Here is a 26,571-nt window from a genome sequence, read left to right as displayed (position 1 = left end):
TGTGGAGTTAATCAACGACATATTTCCATTAAAGAGCGTATGCATGTGTGCCTACTGCTGAAATGCACACACACACACACACACACACACACACACACACACACTGAAGGCCATAAATGACAACATAAAGCTGTGCATGCCTCTGTTTATGTTGTTGGTTCCTACAGTGAAGCCTGAGCTTGTGCATGTGCACTAAAACTGGGGATCTGGCATTTCCAGATTTAAGCAGGCAGTGTTGTGATCTGTCACAAACACACACTCTGGCCTGCTTTTGAGACTTCATGTTGCGGTCAGATTTGTTTCTCAAGTTTTGGCCTGATACGTTGTGTTGTTTTCCGCTGCGTCACCCTCATCACTGCGGATTAGTGTGACAATTTAATTGAGCAAGAAACACTTCAAGGCAGTTTGGCAGCAGTCAGTTATTCAAATGAATGCAAATGACTGTGAAACTAAGAGACATTGACTCCAAATCATAAACGAGTGTTTTCAGTGTCAAGAAATCAGTTTACAGCGGCCACAAAAAGGCCGTGTGGAGGATGAGTTTTGGAGTAATGACGTTATTAGAAATTGTGAAGCGTGAGGACACGTTTCAGCTTAGAGAGCAGAAAGTCTTTTTAATGATGAAGTGAAAAAATGAGTGGAGGCACATCAGTGACGAACAAGAGTGTTTAAGAGTGTGAAAAGAGAGAGGGGCAGGGAAATGTTTGATTGTGTGTGCGTGTGTGCGTGTGTGCGTGTGCGAGCTCTCCTTAATGATGTGTGCTCTCAGGATAAAAGGCTGTAATTGGCCCTGTCCTTCCTCCACAGCCTCTGTTTGCTCAGACAACACACAGGACAAATGGGACGAGTGTGTGTGTGTGTCTGTATGTGTGTCTGTATGTGTGAGTGTGTGTGTGTGTGCATGCGCATACTTACTTTCAGAGCTGCTGTGCTCAGGAATGTTAACGAGTGTCTATCTCCCTACACCTATAGTCTTCTGTGTGTGTGCGTGTGCGTGTGCGTGCGTGTGTGTGCGTGTGCGTGCACGTGCGTGTGTGTGTGTGTGTGTGTGGGACAGAGAGAGCTAGCTGGATGTGTGCCAGTTCCTCTGTCACTGGAGCTGGACAGCAGATGGGTGTTACGGATAACACCGCTATCCAGTCTGCACACCTGTGCAGCTTGAGGTGGGGGACAGGAAGAGACGGGGCTGTGTGTGTGTGTGTGTGTGTGTGTGTGTGTGTGTGTGTGTGTGTGTGTGTGTGTGCGCTCATGCATGTTTGTATATCTGCAGGCATGTGCACGTGTGTGGCCGTGATCATAGACTACATCTGCCCGAGGACACATGTTGTACGCTGCAGTGATCTGACTGCTGCATGACGATACACCGGACAGTCAGCCCTGTGGTACATAATGACAATAGACTAATAAAACAGTGCCCCCTTGTGGACAACAGCTCAGTTCACATGTCTTATCATAATGTCTTATATTTCAGGTATTGCCTAGCACTGTAATATGTGTACTAGGCAGTGTGGTCATTAGAATATAAAGTGGTCATCCTGTGGAGAGACGAATTGAAACTTGACCAACTAGATTGAAATTTCACATGTGCAGAGCCAATAATATTCCCTGAGGGTCACGTTCAAGGAGAACTCATGTCCAGCGTGCAAATGGTTCTTCCTCTGGAGAGCATGAATGCACTAAATTTCATGCCAATCTACCCATATGTTTTGGTAGTTACATATACGAGCAATACATTTGTCCTAAGTCACCACAGTCATGATTCATTCTCTGAGGATCATCGTCTGATACTACCACTAGGAGTTGAACTTTCTCCCTTCAAAGGAAACATGGTGCCATGCCATCCTGAGACCCATCCCCCAATATAACACGCTTATCTTTGCACACAGATGCTTATCAGCCATGTTAAGTTGAGTTTGGAAAATACTGCAGCCAAAACCTGCCAGTTAAGCAGTTAGCAAAGTATTGTTCAGTGTGATAAACCATGGAAAACATCATCATAGTTTTTGTGATGTGGTGAAATGTTATTAAAAATGCACATTAATCGACAATATTTGAAATCTTGCAGCACCACTTAAGGAACCGCTGGTCTAAACTTTGCCTTGATTGATTATGTGTCTCTAAACACAGACAGTTTTATAAAAATTTGTGTGCATTATGTGTTTGTAATATGAATAATTCCTTCTGTACTTCCTCAAGCATTTTCCCATTTATGTTTTCAACAAATGTTAACTGTAAAGCTTGTGGATGCTTCTCAGTCTGAATTATTTACTTCTGTGCCAGTTACCTCCCCTCCTCTATTGATGTCTTATTCACAGGTCTGACCAGGCTGCTTTTGAGTCTTCATGTTTAATTTTATCCATTATTTATCTGCGTATCCTTTGATCCGCTCTGCTTTAATATTGCAAATTGAAACCTTAAACTAGCCTCACAATAGTTTTCCTTGGTTTGCTGTGTTGCAACAGCATAAAAGGCTTATCTTAAAGAGCTCAAAGAGGGAAAAATCCCTAAACTTCCCCCGTATTTCAGTCCACACTATAAGCCGAGCAGCGTTCTGTCCAGCTGGAGGCGACGTTGTGTTGCCGATGACCTGGAGATAGAGAGTGTGACAGGTTCAGGCGAGGCGTGAAAGGACCGGGAGGTGCCACATGTAGATTAAAGGGGACATTACTGTGAAGGCTGGGTGGGACGTTTGAAGCCCTGTCGGCCTGCAGCTGCTCCCTCCAGCTGTCCCGGAAAAAGAGGAGCAGGAGGGGTGGGCTGGGGGCGCGGAGACGACAAGAAAGAAGGTGACCGTATCAAACCCGGGCGCCTCGTAGCTGCCGACGACTCGGAGGGGGGAGGAGGGCGCGCTGTTACCTCCCTCATGTTAGGATAAGATCGGAAAACACACACACACATCCAGCCAGTATCACCTCACACACACCTGGACCCTGTCTGAGGAGGAGGGACGAGGGAAAACGTCTCGTTTTCGACTGATTCTTGAGTTTTAGTTTTCAGTCACTGCATAGTCTTTACACAAGGGCTTATAATGAGGGTGCATCTGTGCTTTGCCATGCAAGTGCACGTGGGAAATGTCTTCCAGGTTCAAGTACACAGGAAATACAACATTGCACAAATCTAGATGAAATACACATTAAGAGTACATAAAACTCAAATCTATGTACCTACAACTCTCGAAGACGCCAATAAACGTAAATAATCTGTGACATGATGCTTATCAAAAGCCACATTTAAACATGCAGGCTGTCAGTGTAGGTATAATGTATGCAGCCACTTCTATGTGCCCCCCTCTTACCTATGGCTCAGTACCCTGAAAGAGGAGATCACTTCTGATGAAAATACAAACAGGACTAACAGCCAGCCTGAATAATGTTTCCCACGTCCTCCACAACTTCCTGAAGCATCGTAACATTCACCTCAATGCTCTCTGCTGGACAAACTGCACTGTTGTCATTGTGCCTGCACATCTTTGGAGGCAAACTGAAGTAAAATACGCTCTTTGTTCATCTACACTAACATATTTTCATCAATCTGGGCCATGTGGGCATTAAACAAACAGTTTGTTGCTCGTTAAAACGTAAAAATTGATTAAAAACCTAAAACTTTAGTCTAATTGAGCTTACACTCACACACACACGCAATCCCTCTGATCCTTGTGGCTCATTATTATTCTGGTCTCTCTCCAGTTTTAGCCATTTACCACTTGACATTTATGCTGTGCTGTAAAACACTGTCATTAAACGAGCAGCGCTGTTTTTAAAAGCCCTGCGCCAGCACGCTCGCCACACCACCACCACCGCCGCCACGGCTCTGCGGAGCAGCAGAAATCACTTTTTCCATCCATTTGGCGCTCCCATCCGACCGGTTGTGCGGCTACTTCAGCGGCGGAGGATTAAGCTGGAGAGAGGAAGAGGACGCTAATTTGCACGAGTGTGGAGGAGTCCCCCCGAACAGATGTTCCCAGTGGAGACAAATCTGCGAGGAGTTCCCCGTTACACGTGTTAGTATTTAGGCCACGGCTCCCGTGATGTGGGCGGTGAACGCTGAGACCGACAGTTTTCAGCACAAGTCAACAATTTGCAAGACAAAAGTAGCCGCAGACTCGAATCCTTGATGCAAATTTCCAATGTAGCCAGCTTGTTAAATTACTGCCTCTTACTGTAAGAGACAGGCTTTTATATGAGCACATTATTATCAGTCCAAGTTAGAACAACAAATGGTTATTTTACATGAAGGGTTCTTACATTTCTGTTTTCTCTGTGTCTTCTCTCTGGTTTGAAGTGGGTGGTGGCTGTCAGACAACGCTATACGAGCTAAACATTACACAGAGACTTTTTCTTTCAAAGATATGAAAAGTTTTAAGACAACAAGACCAATAAAAAAAAATCATAAATGTTTAGTGTATTTCACTTGTTTAGCTCAAAAAAGAGCATGCAGACCATCAACAGACAGTAAAACTCTCCAATTAAACCTAATCTAGTAATATCACTGTCCGTCACATTAAAATCAGCCATTTAAATGATCCAAATCAACAAAGTGAATAAAATTTCATTGCTGACCAAGACGAGAACTGGCTGATGCCAGTCCAGTATCAGTCTGACCCGGTTTAAGGCCTGTTTTCAATCTCGCTTTCAGATTCTGGACGGAAAAATCACATTAAATAAGGAAACCGATGGAGCGTCTCTGCTTTTGGCCGCTCTGGTCTCAACTTAACCGGCTGCAGGCCGATGAGAGACAGAGTAATTGAAAGCAGCTCTAAATGGGGACGATATGACATGAGCCAAGCCCGCAGTGCTGAATGGGAGGATGTTTAGAGAGCGTTGCTGGAACAAGCCAAGCACGTTTGATCTCTCCATTTTTTTGTGTTTGGATTCAAACATCCATGTGAGCTTCACAGAATCATGATGTTTCTGCTCATTGCTGTCATGAAAAACGTTGTTGCCGGTGTCATCCCGCGCCTCATCAAGTGTCTCTCTGCCTTTCTAAAATCTCTGACCTTCTCTCTGTAGGCCTGCCGCACCCGTTTGCCATCACGGTGTTTGAGGACAGCCTCTACTGGACTGACTGGCACACCAAGAGCATCAACAGCGCCAATAAATTCACAGGCAAGAACCAGGAGATTATTCGCAACAAGCTGCACTTCCCCATGGACATCCACACCCTGCACCCCCAGAGGCAGCCCGCAGGTCGGTACACAGCCATGTCGAACGTGAGCTTTGAGGTTTGTGAAATATCCCTGAAATGTCCTTGTAACTGGTAAACATTTGGAGTGAGAGCAGCCGATACCCCCTGTGGGAGAATCAGGGGACAGATGAGAGCTAAAGGAGTGTCAGGTGCAGCTGTAAGGTCGCTGAGGCCTGATTCATCACAGAACACGCTGTTCCGTGTATTTTAAGCTGTGTTGTTGTTAAGAACACGCTGTACAGTATACCCTTATTTTTCACGGGGGTTACGTTCCAAAAAGAACCCGTGATAGGCAAAATCCGTGAAGTAGAAACCTTTATTTTTTTTTACAAGTATTATACAATTAAATACTCTATTAGACATTGAAAAGAAAGAACAAACCATTTTACAGGCTCAAGCATTTGTTTCACAAATAAAAGTACTTTAGAAACGTTTTTTTCAACAAATACCTTCTGTACTGTACTGTCAAATAATAATTTTAATCATCGATGTGAACAGAAGGCTTCAAATTGCGGAGATTAGCACCGCCCACCGCGACCCGAGTAATTGGATTAAACGGGAGAAAATTAAAAATGATTTTGAAAAAAATAGAAAGTACAGTCGGACAAATAGTGACTCAGGTGTATTTCACTGCTCTTCAGACTGAGCCGCTGCATCCTGACTCCGCTCTGCAGTGTTTTCTTCTTTTGAAGCCTGCAGTGCAGGCATGTTTGTTCGGGAGAAGAACATAGTGATAGGCAAAACTCGAAATTGCAGGAGAATTTGCACGTACGTAATGTAAATTTGGCAAGCTGTTTTACGTACGTGTACATATTAAACTGCAACGTTATTGATGCACAGGTAGAGAAGAAGCGGAGTGACTTTTTAGCCAATCAGAATGCAGAACACAATGCACGATGCAAATCCGTGAAGTAGCGAAACCGTGAAAAGTAAACCGCGTTATAGCGAGGGATCACTGTATTTGCTTCTGTCATTGTTGTCAGACGACAGCGAGGTCACGAAACAGCGACTTGAATGAGGACAAACAGCGACATGACAATGGAGGAGTTCAGTGTGTTGATCTTGACAAACAGCAGCAAGAAATGGCAGAAGTCCGCACTGATGATGTTATATTTGGCCTTTTTAGATTTTAATAAAGTAATGCAAATAATAAGATAATTTAGAACTTTAAGTAAATTTTGCTCATACACTTTTACTTAAGTACTCATTATGCAGTAAAAAGTTATCAGCGTCGCTGACCTGTGAGAACCACAAATCTCTAAAAAGCCGACTTTCCTTGAGCTCTGAAAAACGGCCATGTTTCTAGCTTTGTGACGCTGCATCTTCCAGCTGATTCAAGAGGCTTTTTAAACATTTTATTTTGCTGAAGAAGGAGGAGAATTTTTTCTCAGCCCTTCAGGGAACACTTAATCCTTCGGTTTGCTGGAAAAATTTATATTTGGAGATACTGGAGATACTTCACTGGACGTGAAGGGTATGAAAAGTCATAATCTGCAAAGTAAGTAGTAACTAAAGCTGTCCTACAAATGTAGTGGAGTAAAAAGGTGTGTTTCACTCTGAAATGTTCAAAGTTCAGAGTTGCATAAATTTAGACTACTCAAGTACAGTTTATGTACAGTACTTGAGTAAATGTACTTAGTTACATTCCACCACTGCATCCTGTACAGTAAATGGACAAAGGGCAGTTTGTAAGAGATATTAAACTGTACATAATTTCAGCCTGAGTTGAAGGCAAAAGTCCATCCATGCAGATCAGAGGCTCCTTACATGGCTGTGTGGTTCGCCCCACATCCCTTCCAATCTGTGATTGGTTGGCTTTTCCTGAAGTGAATTCTGGGTGAGAACAAAGGAGGCATTTTTGAAAACAACAAGATGTGCAGCCTGAAGCAGGAGAAAATGTTGTCATGCAGCAGGCAGGCGAACAAAATGCTGAACAACACATCAAGCAGAAAGTCAGCGTAGGTTGAGGGTGGACGTGAGCTGATTTAGGACTGACGAGGAAAACCGGATCCTTCTTGAAAACTACAAACCCAGAGATGATGGAGTGATCCGCTGCACCAGTGTTAGACCCTGTGGTGAACTGGCCAGTTGAGGTATTTTATCAGCATGACATCAAAGACTTGTGTTCTTTGCTAACAAAGCATGTTGAACTTGAGTTCTGGCCAAGAGAAAGTTTTGGTTATCATGCTGATAAAATGCTGTAACAGTGCGGGTTAATATGAACGTTTGAGCTGCCTCTGTGTCGGCAGAGGGAGGTCAGGCACTGGTCCTTTTTGTTTTGGTGAGATAGTTCATGTGTGAGTGGAACAGAGCTGAACTCATGCTGTGACTGTCACAGGAACACAAGACTAAGTCATGAATAAGCTGCTGTTAAATTTACACAGATAATGGAAAATATCCTTTACATCTTTATCATCTTAGACTCGACTCTGCTTCAAAAAAGCAAGTTATTGGAAAAACTCAAATTCAACCTAAACAGTTTCGTATTTATTTGAAAACACCTGCAGAGACCCCTGAAGCTGCGTAGATTTATTTCCATGCTCTGCAGGTCCTGGATAATAAACCTAAAAGCCATCACTGGAACACACTTCATAGATATGATCTCCCTCGCTGGGAAATCGTGCTGAATGACACAGTGCTTCTTTATTAAATAAAATTCTTAATGGATTAGCACATCTTCCGTTTGCTTCATTCATATTTCAGAAAAAAGTTGGCGAGAGATTAACCAGATCAAGAATAAGAGGGGACGTATTTGTCCCGAGGAGGAAAACATCTTCCGACCAGACATTTATATAATATGAGCTCCAGGGTTTTGGAACATCCTTTCATTAGAAATACGATATGATGACTCTTACTGTTAAGTATAGAATCTTAGCTTGATTAAAAAGCAAACACACTGGCCATCAAACAGATTCCTTGTCCAGTTAATTGTTTTCTGTTTTATTGTGGTTCTGATGGCTAATTACACATCTGGCCAAGGGGACAGCCGTTGAACATGAGCCTGCACGTTCACAGTGTTGATCAATGTGCATTGTCCCTGACATTGAATGAATACTGACAAAGTGAACATGTTAAGCTTAGCACACCGAAACAGATAACCTCGCTCTGTCCAGAAGGAGAAAACTTCCTGCCAACATCTCGAAAGCTCACTTTTCAACACGTTCGGCCTTGTTTGTGTAATTCATACGCAAACAGGAATCCACAAGTTGTGCTTCTTTGGCACACCCCTCAGCCTCTCATACAGACACACAACGTACCCTTTAGCGTCTGTATGAGATGCTTCAGGCGTTCATCTAACTCCACTGCAAACCCGCCAGCGGCAATATTAGACGCTCAGAGCACGGTGATGTAGTGTAAAGAGCAAGGAAGTCCACAGATGGAGGAAGGCGGGTTGGATGGATGGCTCAGACAGACCCGACTTTCACCCAGGAGACCAGGATTCATGCAGAACGTAACCAAACTGCAGCCATTTTTACAAAATCAGCCAAGTGTTAGAAAGGCTCTCTGGCAGGAAGACTTCGTTCTTTCTCTGACACTGTGGGAATGTGTTGAAACTATCATATACTGAGCTGTTATTCTCTGTCTCTCCTGCAGGTGGCAGGAACCGCTGTGGCAGCAACAATGGAGGCTGCAGCCACTTGTGTCTCCCCAGCAACAAGACCTACACCTGCGCCTGTCCCACCGGCTTCAAGAAGGTGGACCACTACAACTGTGCTGACGGTGAGTCCCTCAACACCTGCAGCTGAAATATGTGTCATGTATGAGTGGATGTACGATGTTTATTTATTAATGTGACTATTTTAGCCACTTTTTACAATCATCGAATGCATTGAGACTATTTAATTAGTTTTTTAAAGTGGTTTCCTACAAGATACCCAAAGCCACGTTTGTGCAAATTATTAACAAAACATTTTTTTTTACTTTATAACTATCATCTTTGGTCTCTATCTGTACTGTCTGTGGCTCATGAATAATATAAACCTCAGCAGTAGTTTAAGAGATGACTGAATAATTGTGCATGCAGAGGATTACTAGACATCCACTGCAGTGAAATTTCAAGAAATGGAAACTAAAAAGAAGTTAAATTACATGTGAAAGTTCAGTGCAGCTGATGAAACTGGGCTAGTTATTTTTACCCTGTGACGGTTGCACCACTTGAAATAGAATTGTGTGACACTTGCACGCCCTGTAATTATAAAAGCATTTTATTATCATCATTCTGAATAATTGTGTCAGAGGGAGGGTTATGATTCATGTTGTTAATCAGTCGGTTTGGTTGGATTTGCCCTCTCTGGGCTGCTAGTTGTCTGTGAGTTAGTGTTGTTTTGCTGTGTTCACTGTTGACCCCACTGTTAAACCTAGAAGACTGACAGAAGACCTTTGGTCTTTAATCAGGTCTTGACAAGTTCCTGCTTTTTGCCCGAAGGACGGACATCCGACGAGTCAGCTTCGATACAGAGGACATGTCCGATGATGTCATCCCTCTGGCTGACGTGCGCAATGCTGTGGCGCTGGACTGGGACGCCAAAGACGGCTACATCTACTGGACTGATGTCACCACCGACTCCATCAACAGAGCGCTGTGGAACGGCTCCAAGCAGGAGGTCAGTGACATCCACAGTCTGAATTCAACTCAGATCCCATCAGTTCTCATCATCTGTCCCGGATTGATCAGAAAGTAGCAGCAGCAAAGGACAGCAGGATTTAAGCCTGTGCAATACTGCCACTTGCTGGGGTTGATGTGACAGTGCAATAGCAGTTTGTGCTCTGCAGAGGAGAATGTCGGTGCAGGGGTTAGTTGCTGCAAGTCAGATTCAGTTCACTGTATTGTCCACAGCACAGACTCGACCTGCAGAGGCAGAGAAAAAAAAACACGAAAGACCCAATAAACAAAAAGACTGAAGCCATGAGGTCTAAAACAAGAGAAAACTGCAATGATGATAATACAAGAAGAAATGATGGCTGAATATTTATACTCTTGATTCATCAGCATCAGTGGCAGATGTTCAATTCTGTTGTCCCTGTTTTTCCAGGTGGTGGTGGACACCAGTCTGGAGAGTCCCGCAGGTTTGGCGATTGACTGGGTGACCAGCAAGCTGTACTGGACTGATGCTGGTAAACAACCCCATTTCACATATTGTTGCATAAAATCATATTTCTGATGCCTTATGTGCATTCACCTGCATGACTGTGTGTGCTCTTGGATTACATGTTGTGCATTGGGTTTCTCAGGTACGGATCGTATCGAAGTTTCTAATGCCGATGGGAGCATGAGGACTGTCCTGATATGGGAGAACCTGGACCGGCCGAGGGACATCGTCGTCGACCCGATCGGAGGGTGAGATAATTAAAAAGTTTTAAAAAGCAACACATGGACCGCATGGTGCTCTCATTCCATCTCACTCATTTTAATCATTCCTTTTATTTGTAGTTTCATGTACTGGACCGACTGGGGTGCCAACCCAAAGATCGAGCGTGCGGGAATGGACGCCTCCAGTCGCATTGTCATCATCTCATCTAATCTGACGTGGCCCAATGGGCTCGCCATTGACTACGAGACCAAACGCCTGTACTGGGCCGACGCCGGCATGAAGACTATTGAATTTGGCAACTTTGATGGTTCTGACCGACAGGTAAGGGGTGTTTTTATGATACTCTGCCGTCACTTTTATCCTCATAAACTTGTTGTTTTCACGCTGAATCAGCACTAAACCAGTGTTCAGGGTTGCTAACAGACTTATTCTGCTGTTTTCTGCAGGTTTTGATTGGCAGCCAGCTGCCTCACCCCTTTGGCCTGACCGTGCATACGGACAAGCTGTACTGGACGGACTGGCAGTCCAAGAGCATCCAGAGCGCCAACAAACTCACTGGCTTGGGCCGACACACGCTGGCCGAAAACCTGGAGAACCTCATGGACATTCACATGTTCCACCGACTACGTGAGACAGGTGGGTGTGGGCCCTCGTGCTAGATCACGACTGAAGTGTACGTGTGCAGTGCAGTCAGCAAGAAGTAAGCAGTCACACATTTTTCATTGTTTTGTCTTTGTGCTAGAAAATGTTGGATCAGACTTTCATCATTTTACATCCATGTCAGATGAACAGTGTAGGAACTTTTAGTAGCATGAAAAATGGGACTCTAGGGTTCTGAAATATGGAGCAGCCGGCCCTGTTAGCATTAGCTTAACCAAAGAGAAAAGCAGTAGAGGGTTTATCAGTCAGATGTCAAAAACAAGCTTGTTATTGTTCATAGTCTGAACATATCATGTTTAATATCACCAATATAGACCTCGCTCACTCACTTAAAACTCATTATTTCATTTTAAATTCAGTATGCTGCAGTGCAGATATGAAATATATAAATGGAAATGGTGCCTTTTGTGCTCATGGACGACACTGAAAAAAATCTTCTGTCACCTTCTGCTTTTTGCCGCCTTTACCCTGAGCTTAGATCCCGTGTCTCTGCTGACACTGGTAGGATTACAGGTAAACTGAACCCAGATCACTGGTGAGAGGGCAGGGAGCCTCAGGGCTCATACCAAACTGAAACCTCACTGATCTCACTGACGTGTGGGCCTCCCCCGTGTCCCCTGAAGGGTTTCACTGTCTGTCTGCAAGTTGTGTGTTTCTGTTTTGTTTGCCCCAATTTCTTCCATTCTCTTTCCATTCCCTGCATCTAAGCTGACCTAGAAAGTAGGACGGTGGGTGAGCCGAGTCTGTTTGTGTGTCTCCATCTGTAGTGCATAACCCGTGCTTGGTGAATAATGGAGGCTGCAGCCACCTCTGTCTTCTGGCTCCTGCTCCCAAAGCCTCCAGCTGTGCCTGTCCCACCGGGATCAACCTGCAGACGGATGGGAAGACCTGCACGCCCGGTACGAAACATCCTCTGTTTGCATTTCAGAAACATTTGACCCAGATATTTGAATGGAGGAGGCATCACAGTTTCCATATTGGACAAGATAAACACCCTTAAATGTGCTCAGACACCATAATATGAAGAGGCTCCTCATAACTTAAGTGTCAAATTTAGACTTTGCCTTAGGTGTCAAAAAATAATACTGTTTATTGTCACCTGTGCATCTGTGTATACAGCTCAAGCAGTAACTGCTTGTAGCCAACGCAGTTTGTCTTTTCATGGTGCAGATTAACCAAAATACTAAGACATAAAGGCTAAAGAGGCTCCAGTGATACTGTAACTCATTTACCTCCAAGGCTACATTATACAGCATAATGTATGCATCACCAAAGGCATGATGGGAAAGGTTGTGCCAAAACATTTTCATTTCAAAGGAATTAAAAAAAACGATACTAGTGATAAAATCCCTGAAAAATATATTTTTAAGCCTGCGATACTGTGCAAAAACAATTCGAAGGGTTAATGCCAAAAGCTTTTGCCAGGAAGATAAAAGCGGGTTAGTTCCCTTTGTATTCTGACTGTGTGTGTGTGTGTGTGTGTGTGTGTGTGTGTGCGCATGTGTTCAGGGATGAGCAGCTTCCTGATCTTTGCACGGAGGACAGACATCAGGATGGTCTCTTTGGATATCCCTTATTTTGCTGACGTGGTTCTGGCTGTAAACAGCTCCATGAAAAACACCATCGCCATCGGGGTCGACCCCAAAGAAGGTTTGTGCGTCTTCTCGTTTTTTTTAACATGCCTGTTTTCTCAAAAAGACCACCGATGTAGAAGTCTTTACATGTGTGTGTGGCGCCTCCTGCAGGAAAAGTCTATTGGTCTGACAGCACACTGAAGAAAATCAGCAGAGCCAACATCAATGGAAAAGCACACGAAGACATCATATCTACAGGTGAGGATGGTTTTCCTGTGTGATGCTGTTTTTACTCCGCCCAGTCACGGTGTCGTGACTCCACGTCTGTGTCTCACACTGCAGGGCTGATGACAACCGATGGCCTGGCAGTGGACGCTGTCGGCAGGAAGATCTACTGGACGGACACGGGAACCAACCGCATCGAGGTCGCCAACCTGGACGGCTCCATGAGGAAAGTTCTGGTCTGGCAAAACCTGGACAGCCCTCGAGCCATCGCCCTCTACCATGAGATGGGGTGAGGCTGCTAAAGCGTGACAGCTTTCAGCATTCACTGAGAATTGTCATTAAAGAGACTTGTTATCCTCGGACAATGTTCTGTTGAGAGAAAGAAAGCTCATTATCATTACGTCCAATGATTGTGCTGGAGCTGGGCTTCCGATTGTTGTCCAAACTACATGTCTTACATTCCCTGGTCTCAGGGCCCAGCATGTCTTTGCCATCTCAGAGTCCTACTTTTACCCTCCTCACACTGTCTGACCTTCCCTCTGTCTCTCTCACTTCTCCAGTTATTTATACTGGACAGACTGGGGCGAGCACGCTAAGCTGGAGCGCTCAGCGATGGATGGATCAGACCGTGTGGTCCTCATCAGTAACAACCTGGGCTGGCCCAACGGCCTGGCCATCGACATGGCCGGCTCACAGTTACTGTGGGCCGACGCTCACACCGAGGTCAGTAATGACGCCTAATGACCGTCACACGAAGTTTCACCTCACAAGTAATAAATAAACTCATCTCTGTCTTTTTAAGGGCTTGTAGTGTTGATGGAATTTAAGTTTATTCTGCTGTTACACTGATTGAAAGTGACTGGATCCCAGGAACTGAGCTAAATAATGAGAATGATCTGTATGGAGCTTTTTAAACGCAGTCCACAATGGTAAAGTTATTGTGGACAATGTTAAGAAAAAGCTGTTAGATTCATGAAGATTTACCAAATTAATTAACAACAGTCAGAGCTAATTTCAGTGGATACCCTGGTCCTTACTACAGACATAAATGTCTGTAATAATGAGTGATGTAAAGGATAAATGGCTAACTGCTAACAGTCTGAAATGTAAACACATTAAGACAAAAGACACGAGACATTTTGGAGTCATGGCGGTAATCCCTCTCTCTCTGACGCCAGCGTATTGAGTCGTCCGACCTGAACGGGCAGAATCGCCGCACCCTCGTGACTCCAGTCCAGCACCCGTACGGTTTAACTCTGCTGGGCTCCCACATCTACTGGACCGACTGGCAGAGCCGCAGCATCCAGCGTGCTGACAAGAACACCGGGACCAACACCATCACGGTGCGAGCCAACCTGCCAGGCCTGATGGACATCCAGGCCGTGGACAGGGACAGGCCACTGGGTGAGTTTTAATGGAACTTCATGGTCAGTAGCCTATGAAAACTGTTGCGTGATATCTTTTGTGGCTCTTGGGAGAAAACTTCTGTCACTGATCATGGGCTTTGAGACCACGTAGTTTGATTTGAAAGCCTGAGATACATGCTGAATTTGAAAGATGTTTTTGCGTTGCGTTATGGGAAGTGTAGGATCCAATGTTTTTGGAGCCCCGTGTTGCACTATTTATCATCTACCCCTCCCCTCCACTCCATAAAGACCACACTGATGCATGAATGAAAGAGTATTTGTCCTCAGTGTCTGCTATGTGACTTGTTCTATTTAAATCGAAAAAGTGTTGATTTATGCTGCTCATTTCCTTTATTTCCTGGTCAGTATCTCATGACCTGCTCCACACAACGAGTTACATGTTTGAACTTTGTAGATTTCTGCAGAAATTTAGTCTGTATTTTGGGGTTTCATGTAAATGTTAGATTTTTAGTTGTTGTTGCTTGTTTAAATATAGCTTCTGCTGACTGTATTATGTGCAGTTGCTAAGCAACAGTAGGACACCTCGGTGGCAGGGCTGTCCGTGTTCCTGTTTTGTTTGAAGTGCACCTCTGGCTCTCTGCAACAATCCTTCGGTCTCTGGCCTTTTCAGGTTTTAATAAGTGCGGCAGGAGGAACGGGGGCTGCACCCACCTGTGCCTGCCTCGTCCCAACGGTACGTCCTGCGCCTGTCCCACTGGCATCCTGCTCAAGGGAGACGGCAGGTCATGTGACGACTCCCCGGAGACGTACCTGCTCTTCTCCAACCGCGTCAGCGTGCGCAGGATCTCCCTGGACACCAACGACCACACCGACGTGCACGTACCGGTGCCCGAGCTGCACAACGTCATCTCGCTGGACTACGACAGCGTGGACGGAAAACTTTACTACACAGATGTCACCCTGGATGTTATCAGGTGCGAATGCAAACTCGCAGTTGCCATTTTTGTTTAGCTTTCATAACATTAATTTTATGATTATTTGTCATTTTTTTCGTCTTTTTTTTCCCTCTTAAGTAGTCCTGTGTTATATATTGTCTGCCCTTTAATTTGTTCCCTAGGCGTGCAAACCTGGACGGCACTGGCATGGAGACGGTGATCAGCCAGGGCCTGAAGACCACAGATGGACTGGCTGTAGACTGGGTGGCCAGGAACATGTACTGGACTGACACCGGGCGCAACACCATCGAGGTAGCCCGCCTGGACGGAACGAGCCGCAAAGTCCTGGTTAACAACAGTCTGGATGAACCCCGGGCCATCGCAGTGTTCCCGAGCAAAGGGTGAGAGGAGGCGTAGAGGGGGCTTCAACTTCAGATTTAGGGTTTGGGTTTTGAGTCACAAGTTGCTGTTCATGCTCGAGCATGTTAAAAGATGTTTTAAAGCCAGATAATGAAGTTCAGAAGTGTCACACAGTTGCAGATATTTTTTCAAGTTTTGTTAGTACAATTCAAAGTTTCCTCATCAGTTTAGTCTCGTCCCCCCAGGTTCCTGTTCTGGACTGACTGGGGTCACATTGCAAAGATTGAGCGATCTCACCTGGACGGCTCGGACCGGAAGGTTCTGATCAACACCGACCTGGGCTGGCCCAACGGTCTCACTCTGGACTATGACACACGAAGGTCAGAGAGCAAAGCGTGTCTGTGGAAGTAGCCAACTGTGGGGCCTGTAAATGAAATTAGGTTTGATATTGTGAAAGTGGGTCCATTTGTTAGTTTTGCTGTTCACCTCCTGTAAGCGTCCCTGTTTTTTTTTTTTTTTTTTTTGTGGTTACAGCCTGACAGGTGTTTAAGCTCTTGTTTTTACAGGTGTGCGCAGCGTATTTACAGATAGACACGAGTGTGTTTCTGAATCGTGATGTTTTCTGCAGGATCTTCTGGGTGGACGCCCACTTGGACAGAATCGAGAGCTCGGACCTGAACGGGAAACTGCGTCAGATCCTCGTCAGCCCGGTGTCGCACCCGTTCGCCCTCACACAGGTACCCCTCGCCCCCCCTCACCCTCAGCTTTCAATCACTGGGCTGACCCCTCCTCCTGGCTACCTCCTCCACTCACCTGCTCTCTTTCACTCATCGGTTCACCGTGTGACTCTCACTGGTCGTCTCTTCGTCCTCCAACTCATGCTGAACTCATTCAACTTAACCATTTCTTCTACTTCCCTTCCACTCTGACCCTCATTTTTCTTCCTCCTCTCTCCCTACCCTTTCTTCCTCCCATACCCCTGCTCCTTGTCTGTGTTTTTCCTCTCCTCTCTTCTTCTCCCTCGTTTCCCCAGTTGAAGCCGGTGTCCTCCCCTCTAACTCCTTTCTCCCGACTCTCGCAGCAAGACCGCTGGATCTACTGGACAGACTGGCAGACTAAGTCCATCCAGCGGGTGGACAAACACACTGGCCGTAACAAGGAAACCGTGCTGGCCAACGTGGAGGGCCTCATGGACATTATAGTGGTATCCCCTCACAGACAGACAGGTAAGGAGGCTTTTCTTCTGACGCCGCCAGCTGACACGGGAGACACCAAAGACCTCACTGTGTTCATTGACACGTCATCAAGTGTTTGTGAAGTGTTGGACCAGCAGAGGCTGTTGTGAATGTGTGAAATATATTAGGCAATGAATGCAGGTGCAGAGGCGGCCCAAAGTCAGTTTGGACAACCACGGTTGCCATAGAAACAGACAGACAACAAACTTGGCACAGAAGAAGAATGTAACCTCGTACCAAAGTATGATAAAAACAGCATGGAACCAGGTGGAAAATGTATTTAAATAGTCATTTAACACATTAATTTACACTAATGTGATTTAAATAATCAATATTACACACATTTTCGACAGGATTACTTGTTAACAGGATATTTTCATAACAACACTGCAGAAAACAACCTCCAAGATGAGCATCAAATGGAATCAGGATTTTAATTAGTAAAAACCTGAAAATATTGGTCAGAGCACTTCCTGGACTTGAATTGAGTTTGTCTGAGCTGCTCTTTGAACAGGGATACATGTAAAATATAAAAACCACAAGAAAACTACAAACCTTTATTGCCATGGGATGGTCATGTTAAATAAACACCAACAGGCTTCGGCAGGGAGTCAAACAGATCTCATGGATCAAAAGGCCCTTTCATAGTGGTATTCGACCAATAGGAATCTTCCGCTTGGACGTGGTGTTGCAGTCTACTGGGAGTGCAGACATTCAGTTTAAAAAGACTGTCTTTTGACTTTTATGTGCACTAGAAATTAACCTCGTGAGACTTGTTTCTGTTTTTTGTCTCCCTGTGCACCCTGTGAAAACGAAGCAACACTTTTAATTAGTAGTCACATAGATATAAAAGAAGCTTGTTAATTGGACAGAAGCTTGTTCAGTAACCTTTAACATTCAGTAAAATCTTTGCTGCAGGGGTCGTCAAAAGACATCTGACCCCAGTGGCTGTGACGTGATTCGATTTGTTTGAGCATCTTGTATGTAAATTGTTAAGTAGAGTGTTTTACTTGAGGGAGCCTTTGGTAGTTAGTTTGAATTGAGTTTCAATTTGTAGCAAAGTTCATCACAGTTCTCTTTAAGAGGTGTGACACCTTCATTTTCCAGCATCACTGCTTTGTAAGTAGATGCGAACCGAATTCAGATCTTATCGATGAACCAAACTACTCACTTTCAAATAAACCACTCAGACTGTTCGGTGCCCGTTGTCAACGTTCCTCCCCTCTCATTCAGGTACCAACCTCTGTGGGGTAAATAATGGCGGCTGCACTCACCTCTGCTTCGCCAAGACCAACAGTTTTGTGTGTGCCTGCCCTGATGAACCAGATGGGCGCCCCTGTTCCACCAGTGAGTGATTGTGCAGTGTTTACCTGACTGTTGTACGCACTGACTTTTTGATGTTTGACTAAAACGGAACATTGCCAACATGTTTCTAAGTTTTAGCCCAAATCCCATTGCATAATAGGATTATCCCAGCCACAGTTATCCCAGGCTAAAGGAAAGACTGACGAAGAAATAAGGCTAAAATTGTAACATAGCTTGAGAACATATCTAAATAAGTAAAAAAATAACTAAACCACTAGTATGTTCAGGCTGTGATCTGCATTTATTTAACAGTTTCAGGTTACGTCCCCACCGCTCCTGCCAGAGCAACCAGCAGCACTCCCGTCCCCAACAAGATCCCTAAAGCTCCAACAGACACCCCACACCGAGGACCCTCACCGGTCAAGTACGTCTGCTTCGCTACTGGAATAATTTCTTAACAGGAAAGCTCTTTTCTGAAGTGATCCATTACTTTACTTGCTCCAAAATGTAGTTGAACAAAGTGTTTAATGCATCTCAGAGTACTTTCACATTATCACAATGAGAAACACAGCTGTAGCATCGTTGCTACATCAAACACGACTTTGTTTTTCAGGCTGTTTCAAATAGCGCAGGATGCTGCCAGATTTTCAGCTGCGTTCATCTCATTTGAAGAAGTACTTTACAAGAAATAGAAGTAATTGGAAAAGTGAACAGGCTTGTCCTTGCACAAAGAGTGCTCTCAAGCCTCTCAGAAGCATAAAAGGTTGGAGGATTTTCTCATTCCATGGAGGAGTGTTATGTAATTGTTCATCTTCATCAGGTCATCAAACACAATGAGGCTTTCAACCAGCAGTAATACTACAGAAGCTCTTCCCAAAGGCCCTGAAAAAAAACGGCATAGCGTTTTCAGTTAATAAGGTCGTCAGAGCTGATGTTCAGTAAAGTCGCCGTCTCTGAGATTCTCTCTTGCTGTTGCAGCTGCACCGACAAGAACCTGAATGAAGAAGGCTGCTTGAGCAACGTGGTGACGGCTCCTCATGGTAAGAACACAAGGATCTCTCCTCATCAGTTTGCACATCTCATGTGCTCTGAAAGGAACAGTCTGGCATTCAGGTCTGCAACGTAGCAATGCATTGCTTTCATCCATGTGTGTCAAGCACAGAGATGAGTCCAGGATGTGCTTAGCCTAGCTCAGCTCAAATACTGGAAGTAGAGGGAAACTGCTAGCCTCGCTTTGTAAAAAAGTGTAAAAGCACGCTTTGCTTATTTCCACCCTGTATCTTGTTTATTTAACAGCTAGTTTAAAGTTGGTTGTGCCTGTTTGTTACAAACTTGTTAGCTAACATGATAACAGCTTTTGAGTTGCAAGAAGATGTTTTTTCCACATTTTCCTCTGCTTCCCTTTTAGCTTTGCTAATGCTACAGTAACTTTGTGTGGGAGTGACAGTAATTACCAGTTTCCAACTTGTAAATAGCGTCCGCATCAACCGCCAAGCAGTTACGACTGGGAAAGCTTTTTTTTTTCTGAAAGCTCTGGTATATCTGCACAAATAATAAGGAGGGTCTGAAAAAGGAAACAAATATGGATGCTGAAGTCAAGTGAAGTGACAAAATGCAAATTAAGTGATAAAATAATAATTCTAACACTGATAATAATAGTAAATAGCTATTTTAAAATTGGGGTTACAGTGCTGTATTTGCTAGATGCACAGTATTTTTAACCCTCACAGGAGCAGCTCTGCAGTCACGCAGCTGCCACTCAAAGTTCGTTCTTTCAGTGTTAAAGTAGCAGGAGAAGCACAATCAGACCTGCAGCTGCATCTTGAGTTTGAGACGACGATAACGCTGACAGGTCGTAAATATGGGAATCTTTCCTAAAACTTCCCTGCGTCCCGGTGACAGGTGAAGTTAGGCTAAATGATTTAAGAACTGTCTCTGTACTTGAAACTGAAATTGGGTTAGACACCAAACAGCTGTACTTTTCAAACTAGTCTGTAAAGTTCTGTTGAGCAAAGCCTCTGGGTTCAATCCTTCATATCTGTGCCATCTGTTGAAGGAGAAGGACTTCATATCAGCTACGTGATTGGTGGAGTTCTGACCATCCTGGCAATCCTGATCCTCATCGCTGCGTTGATTATTTACAGGTCAGTCCTCATTCTTCATTTTCTTTGTCCATAATCCTAAACAGAGGGTGTTTACATTTTCTACGCGGCACGCAGTTCAAATTCAAATTAAGCCAGGAGCTGTTTTCTTCCCGACAGACATAAAAAGTCCAAGTTTGCAGACCCGGGAGTGAGCAACCTGACCTACAGTAACCCCTCGTACCGGACGTCCACACAAGAGGTCAAGATCGAGGCGTCGCAGAAGCCTCCAATATATAACCAGCTTCGATATAAGAAAGAGGTAACGGCCAGTCTGGACGCCGAAGTCAAAACGATGATGATGATTTCTTTTGCTTAACAGATGAATGGATTTAAGCTGAATCCATGATCTTTTCATAGAATGATCACAGACTATGTGGGTGTATGGTGGGTAACCACAGAGACAAATGACGTCATTGTTTGTCTCTGATTGTGTTGAAATATTTTAACATGTGACACGAGCAGGTGACAGACATCAGCACTCACCTTTTCTCCCCCCTCTCTCTCCTCACTGCAGCTCTCTCATCCCTACAACTCCCTCTCCCCCTTTATCTTTTGACCCACTTGTCCCGTGGAGAGGTAGTTACACAGCATGAAGGAGTTCTGTCCTTTCCACCTCTGTTTTCTCTGACTTGTCCTCTGCTGTTTTCCTTCGCCGCATGCAACCCTGCTTTCCAAAAATTAATCATTTCTCTCTTTGGTGCAGTTTGAGAGCTCTGTGATCAATAGCATGTCAATGTTTATACTACTTCTCAGGTTTTTTATCTGTGATACTGACATTTCAACAAGCCGGGAATCTAAATTGAAAAAAAATATGGATAGATTTTCATTCAACCTTTATTTTAACTCGAAGATGCATTGAGGTAGACGCCTCATTTACAATATGGCTGAAGGTGCTGCATGTCATATATTGTTCTCAAATTAATATTGAAGCCTTAAAATAACTATTTAAAGCAAAGAGGACAGTGCTGACAGTTGATAGCCTCTACGTCAGAACTCTCATATGACTGAAAGCATTTCTGAAACTGAGGACTACATTTCCCATAAACCCCCCTAGCTCCTACTGCAAGTAAGATGTTGGTATTTGTCGAAAGAGAGAAAATAATTACAGAAGTTAAGGACGTCTGATTTTTTGTTTCATTCATCATTCTGAGCTGTGTGTATAAAGCTAAACCCATTGCACCAGCTGTCAAAAAAAACAACTTTAAAACAGTGGAAACGTTGTGGCTGGACTGCTTGTGGGCTGCTTGTAAACAAAGATAATAATAATAAGAAGCAGCAGTTTCAGGTAAGCGCGCTGACAGCGATGCCAGCTGAGCTGCTTTGGGTCATTTCGCTGTTTCAGCAGCTGTTCCACGCCTACTGTATGTATTTCTTTTCACGCTGGAGATGTCCAAATTATTCCTTCTACAGCAGACTGAATAATTTGTCCATGAGTATTACACACAGCACTATAGCATAAGTCCATTTGCTCTGGAAAAATAGCGCTATCTCCTTGTTTTTTTGCCATAAAGCAATAGAATCATGGTAATTTTATACCTGTAGCACTTCAATCTGAAAATGAAAAAACTAACTGAAGCACAGCATTTCTAAAAATGAGCCAAATTGCTGTGCATGGGTTGTGTTTGAAGGTGACATCTTGTTCTGGAGTGTTGTGCAGTTGGTTTCTGATTAATCCTTAAAGGGAAATCCACCTTCAACAGGTTGAACCTTTAATGTTTGTGTATCTGATTTTAACATGAATAAACTGAGATTATTCTTCAGTAGGGAAGGAAAGGTGAGGGTTAAGGAAGGAGGGAAGAGGGGAAGGTAGGAAAGTACATGTAAAGGAGAGCCAGGCCAGCTGTCACTCTGAAAAGTAAAATCCATGTCAGACTGAAAGTAAAATCCATTTCATCACTAACTGACTCCTAGAAAGTGTTTAGTTTAACAGATTGAAGAGTGCCTGAGGGTGGATTTTCCTGTTAAACTGCTGACGTACAGACCATCACGCAGGCTAATCCTGTCTCGTTGTCCAGGGTGGAGTGGACGGAGGCTACACCAAGGAGAAGATCCGCATCGTGGAGGGCGTGTGTCTTCTGTCCAATGAGGAGCTTTACTGGGATGACCTAAAACAGATCAAGCCGTCTCGAGGCGGCCTGCACACCTGCATGCGTACAGACACGGTGTCCCTGCAGGCCAGCAGTGCTTCGCTAGACGACGGCGAGACGGAGCAGCTCCTCCAGGAGGAGGCGTCCGAATGCTCCTCCATAACCACCCTGACCCCTTCAGCCATCACCCCGCAGCGTCACGCCCAGCACAGCCTGCCCGACACCGGCTGGGCCTCCACGCGCAAGCCCTCCACCGAGAGCGAAGTGTGAGGGAGGCCCCCCCCGCCCTCCGTGCTTTATCTCAACCTCCATTACCTAATACACACGTACACACACCTGTATTTATAGCAAACACAAATAGAAATAGGTACAAACACAGTAACAGTTGCATACGTAGAGTAACGGTACATATGAACCCGGTTAGACACAACTAAGCTCCAATAAACACAACTTCTGTCTCTGAAACTGGGGCTCCGTCCTACTTGTACACACACACACACACACACACGCAGTACAGTCCTCCAACAGTACCCTCAGTGCTACTGCCTTTCGGCAAAATGATAAACTAATGAGCATGCTGGAATAAGGAAGCAAAGGACTCTGGGGAGGAAGTGAACAGAGAGACACAAGCGTTACCTGGAGCCTCTTTAAAGGAGGCAGACTCTCAATGCACCGAACGCTTCTCTGTATACAACTTCATCTTTATTTTTGCGAACTTTTTTTTTTCTTGTTGTTGTTGGACGAAGCTAAAACGACGTACACCCCGGACGATGTAACCACGACGCTCTCTCGAATGCCACTCATGTCTTTATGAACTCTATTTATGAACGTTTTTGTACTTGTGGAGTGGGTTTGCTGACTTTCAGAGAATGGCGAGAGTGTTGTGTTAGAGCTTGTGCAGCAGGACCCGGGTATTCAAGAGTTGTATTTATGACAGTGCCAAAGGGTGGGGGCTTCACAGAGTCTCCGTGCTTCTTTCTGCATTTACACTTCAGTAGAAATGTATCTTCATTACGGGATGCTTGTTTCCTTTGACTTTATTGATTTGCTCTCACCAGTCGGAGACCTCAGCGATGACACCACCTGCTTCTGATTCCTTATTTTACAGCCTCCAACAGGTCGAGCAAGGACTTACTGTAGCTGGTACTGTCAGTCGCTTTCAGAAGTCCATTCATCCTGTTTTGTTCCTCTGATCCTCTGACATAGCAGAGGAGGCCACGATGAAGTAACAGCCTAAGTGCCAAACATTTCGTTCCCTCCTTCAGCGGCATATTTATTTTTTTCTGAGATGTTTTAAAATGTTCGTGACATTCGTTTTACTTGGATTTGGTCAGCGGAATTACAGAAAACCGTATTCCCTCAGACATGTTACCACTGTGGCTGTTCAGCCATGCAGATAGTTGTGGTTTTATTTTCCCTGGTGTTAGAAATACATCTCTGAGATTTCTTCTGCATTAAAACACTGGGCTTTTCTTTGGAACTACTTTCTCAATCCAGTCTGAGAGTTTCTCTCTTTGTTCCTGGAGTTTACCATCCGGATAAGTGATTATCTACGACAGCACTTACTATAACAATTTGAAGCTCTTTGATTTTAACAAGTTCAACAACATTTCATTTTTTACTGCTAAAAAAAATCCAAACAGCTCCCTTGAATTTTTTTGTTTGTGTTTTGGTGCTTTGTCGTCACCAGTGTTCCTCATCCGTGCTATACACCCACATTCTCTGCTAACTTTTTAGCTGTAATCTCAGATGTCTAAAAAATGTCCATTCTCATAGCTCACCTCCTGGACTCACTATGATCTTAGGCTGGTGTGAAATTGTGTTTTTTGAAGGCACACAATGATGCTCAATCATTTTTTAAACAAATCCCATTGAATCCAGTTGACTAAACCGAACAAGGTAATGTTGAGAGAGGTAATGTTGGACAGTTGGATTTTTAGAGATGTGCATCACCACAAATGTTAAAATGTCTGAATTAGATTTTCTCTCATCTGAAACATAATGATTGAAGGTCCAGTTTCACTGCGGCTCTCTGTTGTATTGGGGTTGTGGCAAGTTTCTGAGGCCGATATATCAAAAACAACCAAAAGTATCTGCGTGGCCAAACACTGTTGGAGGTAAATGAGAACTTCTGTTCTTTTTGTAGTTTTAGTTTTGATCCATCAGCTCTAAATCTGTAATGCAAAGGTGTACTCGCAGTGTCTGCCACGGTGCAGTATAACGAGTGGGTAACTTAGGAACACTGTGCATGTCTGACCCCATCAGACAGTGGGGGTTATAGTGTAGAAATATATCACTGACAACTTACTGAAAAATGAATTTAATACAAGTAAAGATATTATGCATTGCTTTAACTTTAGAGTACCATTCTGTTGGTTGTTGAAATATGGTACAAGGAAATACTATATTGCTATATTTACAAATATATCGGTTAGACTTTACAGAACCATGTATTTTGAAGTATCTGCTACAAGCTCAGCAACTTGCTGATTTGCTGCTAGACGAAGCACTGAGGCCAATGAAAGAGGGTCTTGGCAGCTACATAACTACGGTCTCTGACGGTTGGTTGACAGTAGGCCTCCAGAGCATCACAGCGACCCAGTAACCAATCATCCTGGCTCACAGTCCCTCCAACTCTGCTGCAGGAATGCTAAAACTGTACAGATTTTATCATGAGGATATAAGCAAACATTTCTGTTGAAGATATTGTGTTGATTAAGTTGTATAGTCTTTTGTACAAAGGGATTTCCTGACCGTTTTTAGACTATTAATTTTACTCACTGGAGAAGAACTTTTTTTTGTTTTGTTTTGTTTTTGCTGGATTATTTTAACCACTGTATTTCCAAGCCTTGTAAATGATAGGGAAGATGCCAGTTATTTAATAGTGCTCTTTTATCTTATGAAATACTGGTCGCGTATAGCTGTTGTAAAGTTAACAAAAAGAGGTATTTATGATTTCTGTTTGGTTGTCACTTGATGTGTAAATATGAAAAGACTGTATATGTATTTCCATGGCAGTACTAACAAGCTGTGTTGTGTGATATAGTGAATTATCCCTTTGCTATCTTTTAATATAAAATGGCATTTGCATTTCAATGAAACTTTTGGCTCACTCATCTGTGCACTTAATTGCTCTAAGAGAAAGGCCTTCTTCCTCAGATTTAATGATAATGCAGCAATAAAGGAAACACAGAATCTGCTTCTGCAGATAATTACAGTCATAACAATGGGAGCAAAGATGTAATCAGAGAACCAGGGTTTTGGGGGCGTGAAGCCAGTTGTTCAACATTAACGTTTGTTTTTGTTATTATTTAAAGGCATGATTTTACATAGTATGTAATTGGAGAGTACTTGTATTTATAAAGCACAAAATCACAGATTTGTCTGAGAGGGCTTTCTGTACAACATACAACACCCTCTGTCTTTAGACCCTTCATTTGAATAAAGAAAAAATTCCATTAAAAGGGTAAAACACCGGCAGACCATCACTCACAGACTCAGGATCCCTTATCCAGAGAAAACAGCAAATAATTGTAGTGTATACAATGAGCAGACAAAGTAACTGTGGAATGACATTACAAAAGTACAAAATACATCAAGTATATAGCAAATAAGAAGAAGGTGTAATAATTTAAAGAGTTTCAGACCGAGTGTTACATTGTCAGACGAGACATCATGCAAAGTCCAGGTCCCGCTGAGAGGTGATCCTATATATATATGTATATATATATATGTGTATATATATACATATATTTATATATGTATATATATATATATGTATATACATCCATCCATCCATTATCTATACACCGCTGAATCCTTTGCAGGGTCACGGGGGGGGGGCTGGAGCCTATCCCAGCCGTCTCTCGGGCGAAGGCAGGGGACACCCTGGGCAGGTCGCCAGCCTACCACAGGGCTACATATACAGACAAACAACCACACGCTCATTCACACCTATGGACAATTTAGAGTTATCAATTAACCTAAGCATGTTTTTGGACTGTGGGAGGAAGCCGGAGAACCCGGTGAGAACCCACGCTGCACAGGGAGAACATGCAAACTCCACACAGAAAGACCCCAGGCAGGATCGAACCGGGGATCTTCTAGCTGTGAGGCGACACTGCTAACCACCGAGTCTTAAAATGTTTAAAATTACTTACTTTAATAATTCATAGTAAGATAC

The 26,571-nt window shown here is 43.9% G+C and overlaps 1 protein-coding gene across 2 annotated transcripts in view; it reads left to right on the top strand.

Annotated features, from left to right (window-relative positions):
- lrp4 (low density lipoprotein receptor-related protein 4) overlaps positions 1–25,469 on the top strand; it is a 112,956-nt gene extending 87,487 nt beyond the window's left edge. Inside the window, exons 15-38 of one of the 2 annotated variants that reach the window (XM_041936756.1) lie at positions 5,010–5,186; positions 8,779–8,904; positions 9,580–9,788; positions 10,218–10,299; positions 10,417–10,522; positions 10,616–10,817; positions 10,943–11,132; positions 11,924–12,055; positions 12,666–12,806; positions 12,902–12,988; positions 13,073–13,244; positions 13,516–13,678; positions 14,134–14,359; positions 14,993–15,296; positions 15,440–15,658; positions 15,863–15,997; positions 16,246–16,354; positions 16,699–16,843; positions 18,086–18,199; positions 18,470–18,581; positions 19,136–19,197; positions 20,214–20,301; positions 20,419–20,560; positions 22,317–25,469. In XM_041936756.1, the coding sequence (XP_041792690.1) occupies positions 5,010–5,186; positions 8,779–8,904; positions 9,580–9,788; positions 10,218–10,299; positions 10,417–10,522; positions 10,616–10,817; positions 10,943–11,132; positions 11,924–12,055; positions 12,666–12,806; positions 12,902–12,988; positions 13,073–13,244; positions 13,516–13,678; positions 14,134–14,359; positions 14,993–15,296; positions 15,440–15,658; positions 15,863–15,997; positions 16,246–16,354; positions 16,699–16,843; positions 18,086–18,199; positions 18,470–18,581; positions 19,136–19,197; positions 20,214–20,301; positions 20,419–20,560; positions 22,317–22,658 (3,785 nt within the window). In that variant the 3' untranslated portion in view covers positions 22,659–25,469. Of the gene's footprint in view, positions 1–5,009; positions 5,187–8,778; positions 8,905–9,579; positions 9,789–10,217; positions 10,300–10,416; positions 10,523–10,615; positions 10,818–10,942; positions 11,133–11,923; positions 12,056–12,665; positions 12,807–12,901; positions 12,989–13,072; positions 13,245–13,515; positions 13,679–14,133; positions 14,360–14,992; positions 15,297–15,439; positions 15,659–15,862; positions 15,998–16,245; positions 16,355–16,650; positions 16,844–18,085; positions 18,200–18,469; positions 18,582–19,135; positions 19,198–20,213; positions 20,302–20,418; positions 20,561–22,316 lie in introns of both variants that reach the window. The other variant, XM_041936671.1, reaches the window with a different exon arrangement.
- The last annotated feature ends 1,102 nt before the right edge of the window (positions 25,470–26,571 follow it).

The sequence above is a fragment of the Chelmon rostratus genome, chromosome 1, assembly GCF_017976325.1.
Source record: "Chelmon rostratus isolate fCheRos1 chromosome 1, fCheRos1.pri, whole genome shotgun sequence".
In the NCBI taxonomy this organism is placed as follows: domain Eukaryota; kingdom Metazoa; phylum Chordata; class Actinopteri; order Chaetodontiformes; family Chaetodontidae; genus Chelmon; species Chelmon rostratus.
This window is presented reverse-complemented; position numbering and strand designations above follow the sequence as displayed.